We start from the raw sequence: 14865 nt of genomic DNA on the forward strand, positions 1-14865 counted from the left end.
TTGAGGAATGTTGTCTTCACATCCATCTGATGTATCTTCCATCCCATCTGTGCTGAAAGTGCTAGAATAGATCTGATTGAAGAGTACCTTGCTATTGGAGCAAAGGTCTCCTCGTAATCAATTCCCTCCACTTGAGAGAACCCTCTGGCCATAAATATGGCCTTGTGTTTCTACACACTCCCATCTGCTGCTTGCTTTATCACTGATTTGTCTGATGGTCTTGGGACCACTTCCCAAACCCTGTTTCTAATAATGGAGTCATACACCTCAACCATGGAATCAACCCATACTAGTTGTTACACTGCTTCCTTGAATGAGGATGGCTTAATCTCTACACTCTTGCTCATCAGAGCCATGTAGCCAATGTCTCGATCTGGTGACTTTCTTTGTCTATGCAGTCATGTGGGTGCTCCCACATTCTCTCTAGCATCATGCATCAATTTTTTAGCCTCTCTAATGCACTTTATTCCATCTCTGAAAGTCTTTGCATGGGTGGGTGCTTCCACTCTCTGCTCCTCTGCATGTGGCTGCTCCACATCATCCCTAGGTTCTTCTTTTGGAGCTAAAAGCTCCTCATCTGCATGTAACTGAAGCTCCCTCTCAAGGGAACATCTCATGGCCTTCTCTTCATTGAACTTCACATCTCTAAGAACCACTTTCATCCCGTGAGATGGCAGGTGCACCTGATAGTTGTGAGGTGTATCAATGTACCCCACAAATATGCCTAACTCAGTGGTTGGTTCTAACTTTTTCCTTACATCCTTGGTAACATGACAATAAACTGATGAACCAAAGATCCTAAAGTGTGCCACATCTGGTTTCTTACCTAAAAAATCTTCTTCTGGTGTACTCATCTCGAGAATCCGATGAGGACTTTTGTTCTGCACATATACAGTTGTGTTGCATGCTTCAACCCACAACTACAACAATAGGCCCTGATCATGTAACATCACCCATGCGACTACCACAATACTTATGTTCTTCTTTTCAGCCACCCCATTCTGTTGTGGGTTATGGGGGGTTATTAACTCTGTCGAATGCCTTCTAATGCATAAAAGTTCTTGAATTCATTCGACACATATTCTCCATTGTTATCGATCCTAATAGACTTCACTTTCCTGCCAGTGTCTTTCTCAACAAGTGCTTTAAATTCAAAAAATTTAGCAAACACATGTTTTTTTATTTTGCATGAAGAAAATCCAACACTTACAAGAGAAATCATCTACAAATATTACATAATACTCGTGTTTGTTCGTGGAGGCTGTCGAGAACAGTCCACACACATTTGAGTGCGCTCCTTCAAGGACCACTTGCGCTCTATTGTCATTATTATGAAAGGTGGTTTTGGTGTACTTCCCCAATGTACACCCTTTTCTCTAGTGCACCCTTGGGAATTCCTGCAAAAATATATTGCATGATCTTCAAAGCTTCGTGGTGCAAGTGACCCAATCTTCTATGCCACAACTCACAGATATCTCGGCTCTACACCTTCTCTGCTTTTGTTCTCAAAGAAGCACAATCTTCTACATCCAATTCGTAGAGGTTCTTCACCCAAACCCCGATCTGCTTCACTTGTCCTAAGGCTATGTGATGAAGGAAAGTCTTTCCTTTGCTAAATATTACATTGTAGCCACAGTCCTTTAACATAGCAACTGAAACCAAATTCTTCTTTAGACCCGGAACATACATGACATATTTTAATGTGAGAGAAGAGCCAGACTCCCTCCGAAAAGTAATAATATTGATGTCAGTTGCGCTATGCCTTCCATCATCTCCCATTTCGATGTGCATCTAGAGGTCCTTCTCCTCCAAGTCACTGAAGAATTATTTGTTATCGGTCATATGGAATGGGGCTCCACTATCCAAATAACACACACTACCCATCACCGATGTCACCATGCAAGCGATGAGGGTGAAATCCAACTCGAATTGTGAAGCAAAAGCTTCACGTGCAACTCCTCTTGAGGGCTTCTTGCTGACCTTCTTGTGCGGGACACTTCGTGGCATAGTGTCCCAACTCATGATAGTGAAAACATTTAATCTTCGACAAGTCCTTCTTGCTACCCTAATTGGAATCTGATTTGGAATGTGATGACTTCCCTTTCCCTTTCTTCGCCTTTCTAGCTAAGGCACAATTCTCCTCATCATCATGCTTGGATGAGGATCCATCTTTGGGTTCTGTCGAATCTCTTCTTGCACCATGTCAGACCACAAACGCTCCCACTTTGGTAGCTTCTCTCTCCAATTTACTAAATCCTATTAGTTGTGCCTGCTCTTGGGAAGGCCTAGAAGTGTTAGGCTGGCTAAACCATCTTCAACGACTATAACACCAACAATTCCAAGCTCATCCCAACATTGGGTGAACTTAGTCAAGTAATTTGGTATTCTGTCACCCTTCTTCATCTTGATTTTCTTGAGCTTGTCCTTCAGTGACAGCTTCTTGTGGTCACTGCTATTTTGAAACAGGTTTGTCAAGGCCTTCCACATTGCATATGGAGTCTCCTTACCATGGAGGTTTGAGACAATATGATCTCGAACTCCTTCTAGGATAATCCTTCTCACCTTTGCAACACATTTTCTCCACTCTGCCAAATCTTGAGCATCAGTTGCTGGAGGCTTAGGAATATCTTTGTCTATGAATTCCTTAAGCTTGTTTTCTTCCAACACTACCTCCATCCTGTCCTTCCAAGCAATATAGTTCAAACTACCCTCAAGGGCATATTCGAGTCTCAATCTATAGAACGACATCCTGCTAGCTCTGAAGTATGATACTGCAAATTCGATTTCACCTGCAAGAGAAAACTCGTATTCTCCTCTTCTAGAGTGATTTCCGCTATGATACCATGTAGAAATTCCTTGTAGATTCAAATTGCTAATTGCAATTTTCTAAAACAATAGACTTGAATATACTCTACTCATCAGCGAAAAAATTAAACGATTGCAAAATCACGAAGCATACAAGAGAAATAATTCAATCAACACACTGCACAATGATTTCTTGGGGAAAACCAGAACTAAAAACCCCTGCTATCTATATATTGCATTAGTAAGAAAATATGAGAAGATTACAATGCTTTGCTCAAGCCCGAGCAACCTCCGCACTATCTCTATTTGTCTCACAACTTCCTAGACAAGTCCAGGTCTCTGCTTACCCAAGTCCCTATTTCCGGAATTAACCCCCTATTAATTAGGGAAATTCCTTGAAGGAATTGTGCAATCCATCATAGGCCTTCCTCTGACTGCATGCACCACCTGTACAATTCAAATGATTACACAACTGATAGTACACTATCCCTGAACTCTAATCTCAACTGGGTAACTCTCAGATCTGATATGCATGAGTTATTTATGAGTGAATAATTAGTTAACTAGTTGATCACTACAAACAACACCACACTACTAGACCTCCCACTAGTTCCTCCAACAGTTGGAACTAGTTTAACCGACTTTAACTTATTTAAATTGAATTAATTAATTACAACTCAAAATAAACTCAACCAGGGCTCCTATAATGTAAGAGACACTCTACATGACTCAAGTTATACCCTCAACTCGAATTAACTAAGCCAACTAAGTCAAAATAACTTAGTTAACTAATACAAGTTGTCATGTGATGTTTATTCCTAATTTAATTCAAGGACATAATTAAATTAGGATTTTCTTATTGCATTTTCAACACATAGAGAATAAAGAAAAACATCGTAGAGACAAAACATGAGATCAAGAGTCATAGGAAGTCATTGGAGCAAGATCATGTGTGCTTGTGCCAGTTGGAGCAAAGAGCTTGAGCTCACATTAAAGGTGGTTGTCTAGGTGAGCTAGATGAGCATCCAAATTATCCAAACACGAACTTTGATATTGCTACACTTGCATAATCTTGTTCAAGGAATAAATGATGTTATTATGGTCTTCATGCTTATCTTTCATGACTCTATCCAAAAGAGTTTTCATCTGCCAATGGAGGGTGATGGAATTCAGATATTGGTTCCATCTTCAAGCTGGCATATTTCTTCACCGGTGTCAGGAGGCATTGCAGAGTGGAAGATAACAACGACTGCTTGGGTTTGGGCTAGGGTATTCGGCTACCCTTGTGGTCCCCTGCCATCGCCTCTCCTGTGCCTATGCATGTGTTGCTGGGACATTATGAACCAAAAAGAATGAAGCCAATCGAGATTACAAACCCTCAACAAATTCAAACTACAAAAAATTAAGACTAAATAGATTGGGACAGAAGTAAAGCCATAAGATGTATGGAGTTTAGGATAGCCCAGGCCAACACAAAAAACAAATACCAATACACCACAGGCCCATAAGTCACCAACCAGGTAAAAGCACTCAATTGCCTGGAAACCCCAAGGCATAGACTGCAGTGAACCCGCAGGGAAATTAAAACAAAATCACCAGATTTGATCCACACAAATTCAGAGTAAAGGAAATAGATAACAGGGTTCAATAGATAAGTCTGTACTTGGAAAGTGTTATCTCAAGATGTCGGAGCAGACAATGTTACAGGCATTGAGTGCAGGTGGCAATGTCGACTACCTCATCCTCCAACTCAAGCAACGCTTTTAGAAATATCTGACATGAACTCTTTAGAGGCCTAGTTTTAGGCTTTGGCCCACAAACCAATAACTCAAGCAAGCTACTGTAACTGTTGGATTGTGAAATTGAAATGGTTTGCATGTAATCCCAAAACACTGCCCCTGCATCTCCAAAGACAAGCATTATTATTCATTTTAAATTAGATTAAAATAACATCCTTTAAATTTCCATACAATGTTTTCTTTAAAAAAAATTCCAACAAAAAATTATCCACATGACACAATATTCTTATACAAAAGCATATTACAAATTAATCCATTGCATCGACATTTCAAAGGTATACCATAGAAACACAATGCTAAATTGGGTTGCTATATCAATATAAATGAAACAAAAACTATGGGGTATAGACCAGTTGGTTTAAATGGGTTTTAGCCCTGTTAGATCTAAGTTTAAATTTCATGAGAAACGCTAAGTATAAAAACTATTTTGGGAAAATTAAACTATTCCGAAGAGCGTCCAAATTTAACCAAACCTTGCATAATTTTAATGATAACATATTGCTATGGGTGTGCTATTCTTATTCCATCAAATAAATAGATTTTGGGCAATATAGGCTTAGCCTAATAGGAGAAAAAAAAGAGAGTAAAAAGTGAGAAGAGGAATATATATATATATTAAACAAATGCAATTTGGTGAACAAAAAGAAATTTTCATACCCGGGATTGTTGTCATTAATTAACAAAGAACAGAGCAAACGAGAGCAGTCTTCGTACAGGAGCGTAAGATTGGGTATTGGGTGAGTGAGAAGCCATGAAATTTCACCTGTGCGGGGGTCTCGATGCTCCCGACTGGATACTGGCCGAGATCACCATGCTTGGCAAGCTGGTAAGTCACAAACAATTTTATGATTTCTATTCTCTCCCATTCCTGTTATACGTTTCCAAGCACGTTGAGATTTCGGTTGACAAAAGTTGCTAGATTGGGTTGCATCAGAAACAATGCAAGCAATGCTATCGTGAATATACGTTTTGAATGACAGAGGAATTGATTAAAGAAAATATTAATATGTTTTCCAATGTTTAAAAAAAAATACTAATTGACAATGCACCTTCGCGCCATCAAAGAGGATGACTAGCCTAATAATTTTAATTGTAGCCTAGGTTTTCTTTACCGTACTATTTAGGTTTGTGGTGTTAAAAATGTTGTAGCTACCATGACAATTGTCTCTTTTAGTATGAGCTGAAGCTAGACTATTTTCATGGGCGTGCTGGTGTTGCAATTGAAAAGTTGTTGGATATAGAAAACCACACTTCTAGATCAAATCATCAAGGGTGTCTGTGCATGTAGCTCAATGGCGAAGCGGCCTGTTGTTCAGGCGCAGGTCTTGGTTTTGATTCCTAGACTGTCTATTTTTAAATATCATCAAAGCCAGGCTGGGTAGGAGTCTTTGGCCAAAGCGTGGCTTGAGGGAACGTGTTGGAGATTGCAATCCATGCTTTCACATCAAACTGTTAAGGGGGTGTGTCATGGAAGGGGCACGTAACTCAATTGTAGAGCACCGTGTCAGTCGTGGGGTAAGCTCTGGGCTCAACTCCTAACCTTTCCGGTTTTCAAGATGGTTGTCTTGAGAATTTTTACGCGACCTCAGCTAAAGTCTGGCTTGACGGAAGTGGGGCGGGGGTGTTAGAGATGGCACTCTACGTTTCTCTATATTGAATTACAAAGGGTACCTGTCATGAAAGGGCATTTAGCTCAACAGAGCAGCCTATTTGACCTCAGGGCCCGGGTTCAATTCCTAGCCTGTCCATTTTTTTACAAAAGTTATATTGCAATTATGTTTTAAATTTGAAAAAATATTAGAGGGGTTATTTTCGAAGGGAATTAATACATATGAATTCTATGCCTCAAAAATCCCTAATAGGCACAATTAATGTGTGTCAACCAAGAACTCCATTCCTATTATAGAGTTAACAAAGTAAACAGAGTTTACTAAATAAACTTAAACCAAAATATGTTTTGATTACTATCTTCTTCAATTTAATTGACATTTTTATTACCTGACTATGAACATTCAACACCTTCGAGATTAGAGAGACCCTAGACGGTGTTATATATACTTCTGTACAAAGTCCAATCAAAACAAAAGGGGATTATTTGAATTATGTCTTTATATACTAATAAATCTTTGATACATGGGAAGGTGTATTGATTGTTGTCTTTGAATTGTTGTTTTCCAAATGTAAAGGACATGCAAAATAAGTGAATGGTAGTCATTCTTCTTTAGTCTTACTGTTGGTATAGTATCTCCTCGTTGAGTCCTTGATGAGATGATTCTCTATACATATTTTATATGATAATAATAAAACACCCTTTTCATTTACGATTATGTCCATATATGTGTCTATAGTTAGATCTATATTTATTTTCTCCCATTTCTTCATTGAAGTTCTCTTCATGTTACTTTGAATTCTGCAACTTGGGAGTCCCTTTCACTGTTTGTTACTCAAATAGTGTAACATCTACTGCTGGTGGCAATTTAAAGTTAATTCCATTCAAGATTGGCAATCCTAGTTATACTTAAGAGCAGTGTTGAAAATGTCGGCATCGCCAAAAATTGGCGAGGGTCCTGAAAAGTCGGCATTGAAAAGTCAGCAAAAAAATCAGAAAACTGCAACAAACATTAAAAAATGCAAAATATATTCATTTTTTTTAGATTTTTATACATATAAAGAAACAACAACATCAAATAAACACATTGGCACATAAATATGAAGAAAGCACAAATATATATATATATATATATATGATGTAGTGGATGTCATATAAAAATGATACATCAAAGGTGATACTAAATCCCACTAATAATTGTCCAATCAAGGACTCAAATGTGGAGAACCAATACAAAATAGCATCACATATATAAATGTATCTGATCATCATGAGTTATATGTACAATGGCGAAACAAACAAAACTAGCAGCTAGCTATTTGACATCAGTTCCCTCTCCCCCTTTTACGGAAAACAATGATGGGCTGTTTGCCAAGCTTGCCCCTTGCAGCAGAAGGTCGTGGCCCTGCACCCAATGTCAGACGATGATTGATGGGTATGGAACTGTGCTCTCCTATATCTGTAGAAGCTGGTGCTGATGCTGCCACATTCTCCTCCTCCTCCTGCTGTTTCTCCTCCTCCTCCTCCTCCTGTTGCTGTCCCTGCTGTTGTACTACTACTGGTTCCTCCTCTAACCATGCAGGTGACTCCTCCATGATGGGAAGCTCAGACTCCACCCTCCACTTAGACAATACATCAATATTGTCTAAGGAAATGGCATCCACATCTAGTGGTTTCTCTATTTGCTTCACCCGTAGTCGAAGATTGTAATGGACATACACCAAGTCATTAAGGCGTGAGAACTCCAACCTGTAAAAGCATCATAAAAAATTAATGAGTCTTGACACTTGAGGATGTCATATAAAAATGATACATCAAAGGTGATACTAAATCCCGCTAATAATTGTCCAATCAAGGACTCAAATGTGGAGAACTAAGTTGCACGAAATGCTAAAACGTCTAGAAGTTTCTGAAACGGGGATGGCCCGAAACACAACCACGGAAAATGGAAATGCAACCGAAACGTCATATATATATATATATTAACACATTATTTTGCAAGAAAAGAAAGAATGAGATATATAAATGACATTTTAGAAGGAAATCCAAATTTATATGAACTCCAACAGATGATTACATGATGCAAATATCCAAAATTAGCCTTTATAGATGAGGCTTTACATCCAAGACTCCAAAATCAGCCTTTATATGTGAGGCTATATGTGCTAAAACTGAAATAAAACATGAACTAAAGACAATTATGGCTACATTAACATATCATTACTAATACAACTTCTCATCCTCATCAACAAATATAGAACAAGATGCTTGTTTAGCAGGAGACGCTCAAAGGGTTTGTAGAGAATTCTATTTGTAATTTTTTTATTATTAAATTTAGCTAACAACCACATAGTAATTGTTGTATTAGTGTATTTGGGTGTTAGAAGGGGCCGACACCCTTCTTCACCCCTTGAGCTAGCCGAAAAAGGTAAAAAAATAAATTTAATTTTGCTTTTCTGTCACATGAAACTCGACTTGTAGTGGTCGAGACGCCGCCGGCTATACCAGACGACGTTTCAAAATGACGTTTCGAATTCGCAAAACGCTTTACGGTACTAAGTGATCTATAATAAAATAACTTTGCTAAATAGCTTAAATTATTCCCAATTCATTTTTACGATAGACTCGACTAAAAACACTAGGACTCATCTAAGACTTTGTCAATAAATTCCACCCTAGCTTTGGGGTTTAAGTTGGAGGGAAAACTCTATCGATTATCCATGTTTAGAAACACACATAATACGGTGAGACAAAAAACCTCCTAGGATCAAATTCGTCACCAAAATCATAGGCTTACCTAGGTTGTTACATATTTAAACGGTCATACTAGCATCATTTACATTACAAATTTGCAGAAATTGGGTTTACAATGACAAGATAACTGGATGGTTGATGATTCTAAACTTCAAAAAATTTTGTACCACTGTTTCCTTGGACTTGTGACAAAATAGGTGCAACAGATCCCTATATTGTGAATGATATAGGGTTTAATTGTAGTACTATTTCTTGCAAAGCCAATTGGATTATTTATTACAAAAGGGAATTACTGAATTGAAGTTGAAAAAGGGAATTAATGAATTAGCCAATTGGTCTTGCATAGAATAATTGAAGCCTTAAGGGTAGAGTATTCTACCCCTCCTCCACGCGATGTGCATGCCATACTACATTTTTGAAGAGCATGATGACCTTTGTAGTTGATGGACACCCCAGAGTACCCTCAAATACAAGAACGCTAAGCTTACTTTGCTTAGCATTGATGATTCTTGATGATGTAACTAGCATGCCCCCAAGCTGCTTGACCCTACTTAATGGGCATGCCTTGATCCGAAGCCTAGATGAGGATGATCGTCCCCAGGATGATTAGGGAGGGCTTGTATTACTTGATGCACCCCCAACGTTGAAGAGAATACACTACGTTGTCGAGATCAATGTTGCATGACTCGTACTCGTATAAGACTCGTCTAGCTATTGACTCAACGACCTGTATAAGACTCGGGAACGACCCATATAAGACTCGTATAAGACTGCAAAATATAGAAAAAAAAATAAAAAATATGATCTCCAATTTAAAAAAAATATATATGAATTTTGAGTGGGTCCACGGGTCTTATACGGGTCCTATGCAGGTCACATGTGGGTCTTCATGGGTTCAATACGAGTAGACGGGTTCTATGTGGGTTTGGACGAGTACGAGTAGAGACCACGAGTCTTATGCGAGTGATCCGTCTTGCTATAGAACCCGTCAAGACCCATGGGTACTCGTGGGTCTTATAAGGGTCATGCTACACTGGTCGAGATAGCACCCATGGATGTGACATAGGGCACCCAGAGGTGGATTTTGGATACATGGAGATGCTTTGAGGCTTGAGTTGAGACCCTTCCTCAAATTGAGGTTGATCATGATGCTTAAAGACATCTCTACCCCTTGCATTGCACTTTTGGAGCATTTTGAGCCCTAAAAGGGCATGACATCATCTTTAGACAAGGCTTACAATTTCTTACCGCTCAAACTAGCAGGGGTCCTAGGAGGGGATCCTAAAAGAGCAACTACTAGGTCAAGGGCAACAATGGAGCAATAGCACACTGTCACCTCAACTAAAGCTCCCTGCTCTTTACGAACTTTCACTGATGGGAGGAGACCCGGTATAAAGGGAATCGCTAGATGGATGAATCAATGAAGAAATAATTAGTGATTCCTAAGGCCTATTCTCAAGAGAGACTCAATATTATGGTTTGGTTGCTTGAGAAGCAAGGTGTAAGGCTGTCTAAGAAGGGCCAAGGGCATTTGAAGGGCTAGGGTTTGTAAATAAGACTTGTAAAGGAAGTACCCAATCCTAGAAACCCTTGTGAAAGCTTGGTTTCCAAATGGTCTTTGTGAAATTATCTTCAATAAGTTGTGGGACCACACAGAACCAAGTGGACCCAGGATTAGGTCAAGGGGTGGAGTTGATCAATCAAGGGTGTGCTTGACTTAATTGAGGGGGAGAAGGGGATCAAAGGTGAAATTTTCACTAATTTTGATGCAATGATCCCTATGAGGTCACTAGCCGGGGGAAACCAAGGACAAGAATCGATCTCGGAGCTAGGGCTTGGAATATATCAAGAGCCCACCATCGGAATTGCTTCAAATTTGGAGGGTTCCTAGGAGACACAACAATGTAGTAGAGGGCAAGAGATCAAATTTTTTGGATGGGTGAATCATGAGAAATTTGATGCCCTAGGTCACCTATTGGGGCTAGACCTAGAAAGAAAGAGAGAAGGTGAGAAAGATATGCTTTAGAGTGATCACCAGTGGAGGATCAGTGCCTAATCCTTTTGGAGAGATGGAGTCAAGGAGATTCCAATGCTTGGGATAAATTCACTTAGTCAAGGAGGCCTCTAAAACAACTTTGCATGCCAATTAGGGGATGTGAACAATTGCTTCAATGTCTTTACACTTGGATTTGCAATATATGATGACTTATCAAGATAAAATTTCGACAAGATATCTCTAGGAATATTCACTCATTCATACATGGCCCATGACGTGATGCAACACTATAAAAAGACAAATTTCCACAATTTTGCATGAGAAAACTGTAAATTTCAGCCTAGTATAGCGAAAATCCCCAGCAACATGCATATGACATAAGAAAAATAACAAAATAACATTAAAAGAGTACTTACATGTAAGAAAGAGTATATCTAATCATCATTATATGCCAATAGTGAAGCTCCAAGACAAAAATGAAGAGATCTAAACATCAAAATTCATCCATTCATCCGACTTCGTCCTCCCAAAAGGATAGCGAAAATCTCACAAGAGAGAAAGATCCAATCCAAGTGATGATGATGAAAATGAATCACCTCATTTGTATTTATACAATCTCTAATGAATTCAAATGGCCTAATTTGGACTAATAATGCCCCTAAAATAAAATAATGTGCATAATAATAATACTTTTGGTGACATGCCCATCAAATAGCTCAATAAGATAAAGATGAGCCTCTCAAGAGGGCAAAATGATCAACATAATGAGTCATTGGGCCTTTGAAGAGGCCTAATGAAGTCCAAGGGGTGCCATGATGTGAAAATGGACTCCCAACATAGTAGACAAGGGGTTGGACCCTTGTTTTCCAAGCAAGAACCTATGGTGCTCCCAAGTGGGTGTGGGGGCACAAGGACATCCTCATGGGTCTCCAAGTGGATCGAAAATGCTTGTAGACCATCTGTAAGGGCTAGGATGGTGATGTAAGCCCTCCCTCTGCAGCGGGAGACATCCTCTAGACCCTGGAACATCTGCCAAGTGTATGGTGCAAGTGTGGAGCCAACTGGGCATGGTGAACTAGGTGCATCATCCTCATCCAAAAGGTGGAACATGAGCAATCAATGAGTGGTGTTGGGATCCATGAAGTACTCTTTGCTATGGTGGAGGCCCATGGCTCTCAATGCTCACCCTACAAGTGCCAATGTGGCCCTCTGGAGGGCTAGGACCCCATATAGGGAGACCAAGCCCTAAATGGAGACCCACCTGCAATCCTGCATAAGATCCAATGCGTCCCCTTGCCCTCCAATACAACAAATCATTAGAATAATCAAGTAAAAGAGCTTACAAGTCATGGAATCAATGGGGCACTTCATGGTGGCATGCCCTTCCATAGCGGGCTTTGGCATGTACAAGTGTCTCCAAGCTCAATAAGGGGGTTAACCAAGGATCCTATTAGGTGGTTTCATCCTTTAAAGGGGGTGACATGTCCATGGTACATCCCTCAAGTGGTAGGTGGCAAATGATAAAGTGATGGAACAGAGTGGGGATCAAGGGAATCATCCAGACCACATGTTATGGTACAAGGGTAGCTATGATAAAGGGAAGCCCACACTTGGGTATATGAGTGTAGGAGGGAGCAAATTGTGGTACATGAGTTACCTCGACCTTTGTTTTTCCACCCTTCTTCATATGCCTTTTGCCTTTGATTAATTTTTCTTCAGAACTGCTCGGGGCTCCAGGGAATGAGAGCATGTTGTGTAATATATAGCAATGGATACCCCCTTAAGGTGGGGCAGTTCATTGCCCACTAGGGGTTGGGACAATCATGGGTTTTTAAATGATGGATGGGGGCTCATCTAAGATCCATAGCAACCAGGGTGATGGCCATGGATAAGGGGTAGAGCTCATGTTTGGCTTTTTCCCAAGTGCCAAATTTATATGTCTTTTGCATTTTGTGGTACATTTCTTGTTGAGAGTGGCCAAATTATGTTTTTTCTTTTCTTTTTCGCTGCATCAACCTTTGGGGCATCGTTCTAGGCCCGACCCAACGTGTGGACAAGGGGAGGGGAAGGCTAACTCTATGTGGACCCGGATGGGAAAATAGATGAAAGGCTAAAATGAGTGGAAGAGGTGATGTATGTGGTGTTGAGAAGCGGGACCACACAACTAAAGTCTGGATTTTCCAAGTAGTGCCAACCCTAAAGCTAGTGGCCAGTAAAGAAGATCCCACGGGACTAGGATACAAGGATAACCACAAAATTAGGCAGTGGAGACAAGAGTACAAACCTAACCTACTCTTTCTGTCGAATCCCCCCACCAATCCATGCCCAAAAGTGCCCATGACAAGTAAGGAAAATTACTCAACTACACCAATGAAAAGGCATACCTTCGGGGTCGGGAGGCCCACCTTCAAACATACAAGCATAACAAGTGGGTGAGGGACCACATGGCTGACTCAGGTGGCGAAAATAATGGCACATCGAGCTATCTGGTGGCTGCAAGGAGACACTGGCTGTCGGCTAAGGACCATCTAGGAGAATTTTTTTCTCTCATATACACTACCCATAGGTGGTGGGTAACACGACTCACACGTGTGGGAAAATATTGGCATATTTTATTTCGCTGAGCTATTGGGTTGGATTGTGACTGATTTACTTTGTGTCTTCTCAAAATTGAACTTGTTTAGGGGCTTTTAGTTGAATTAATGGAAGTGATAGACCTCCTATAAAAGGAGGATCACTCCATTCACTTTAGTATCACCATCTTTGTGGATTTCAGCCTCTTTAGAAGAGCTCGACTTAGCCTTTGTATTTTGCTACTTGTGGAGATGTGATCTTTTGTGGAGCTTTTTCTATGGGAGACTCGTTTGTATATTGGAGACATCTTTTTGGGATTGAAAGAAGGCATTTTCTTGGAAAATTTGTGAGTATTTATTGCACATATTTTATGGTTTTACACCTTGTTGAAAATATCAGTATCGACAAAATGTCGATGAGGGTCCATAAAACATCTTATTGGCAATATCGACGAAAATATCGGCAAGCATAAAAAATGCATAATATATTCATTTTTTTTCTTCAGATTTTTGAACATATAAAGCAATAACAACATAAATAAACACATTGGCACATAAATATGAAGAAAGTACTGATATATATGATGTCAAATAGAAATGATACATCAAAGGCGATATCAAATCCTGCTGATCCCTGATAATTGTCCACTCAAGGACTCAATGTGGAGAACCAATACAAAATAACATCACATATATAAAAATATCTCATCATCATGAGTTATATGTAGCAAAACAAATAAAACTAGCAGCTATCTATCTGAAATCATTGCCCTCTCCCCCTTCTATGGGAAAACATGATGGGCTGTTTGCCAGGCCTGCCCTAGTAGTAGAAGGCCCTAGCCCTGCCTCTGCACCTAATGTCAAACAATGAGTGCTAGGTATGGAGTTGTGCTCTCCTATATCTATAGCAGATGGTGTTGATGCTGATGCTCCCACAATGTCCTCCTCCTCCTCCTCTGAGTGCTGCTCCTCCTCCGAGTCCTCCTCCTCTTGCTGCCCCTGTTCTAATGGATCATCTGGCTCTAACCATGAAGATGACTCCTCCAAGATGGGCTCCTCAGACTCCACCCTCCACTGAGACAATACATCAATATTCTCTAAGGAAATGGCATTTGGATCCATTGGTGCTTCTGTTTGCCTCACTCAAAGTCGGATGTTGTAATGCACATACACTAAATCATTGAGGCGTGCGAACTCTAACCTGTAAGAGTGTCAAAAAAACTAATGAGTCTTGACTCTTGACTCTTGACACTTGAAGGTCATAAATTAAAAATTAAAATTTACAATAAGTGTAATTGCTCAACTGAAGGTTGGAGCTCAAAGTTATAC

General features: G+C 39.9%; 1 protein-coding gene across 4 annotated transcripts in view; it reads left to right on the top strand.

Annotated features, from left to right (window-relative positions):
* The first annotated feature begins 5250 nt into the window (after positions 1-5250).
* The window catches only part of LOC149154003 (uncharacterized), a 289071-nt gene continuing 279456 nt past the window's right edge, over positions 5251-14865 (top strand). For all 4 annotated transcript variants that reach the window (XM_089439454.1, XM_089439456.1, XM_089439455.1 and 1 more), the window contains exon 1: positions 5251-5430. In XM_089439454.1, the coding sequence (XP_089295580.1) occupies positions 5356-5430 (75 nt within the window). In that variant the 5' untranslated portion in view covers positions 5251-5355. The remainder of the gene's footprint in view (positions 5431-14865) is intronic.

This window comes from Pinus tabuliformis, chromosome 9 (genome assembly GCF_031772625.1).
Source record: "Pinus tabuliformis cultivar Carrire ecotype Pingquan chromosome 9, CPIR1, whole genome shotgun sequence".
Lineage (NCBI taxonomy): Eukaryota > Viridiplantae > Streptophyta > Pinopsida > Pinales > Pinaceae > Pinus > Pinus tabuliformis.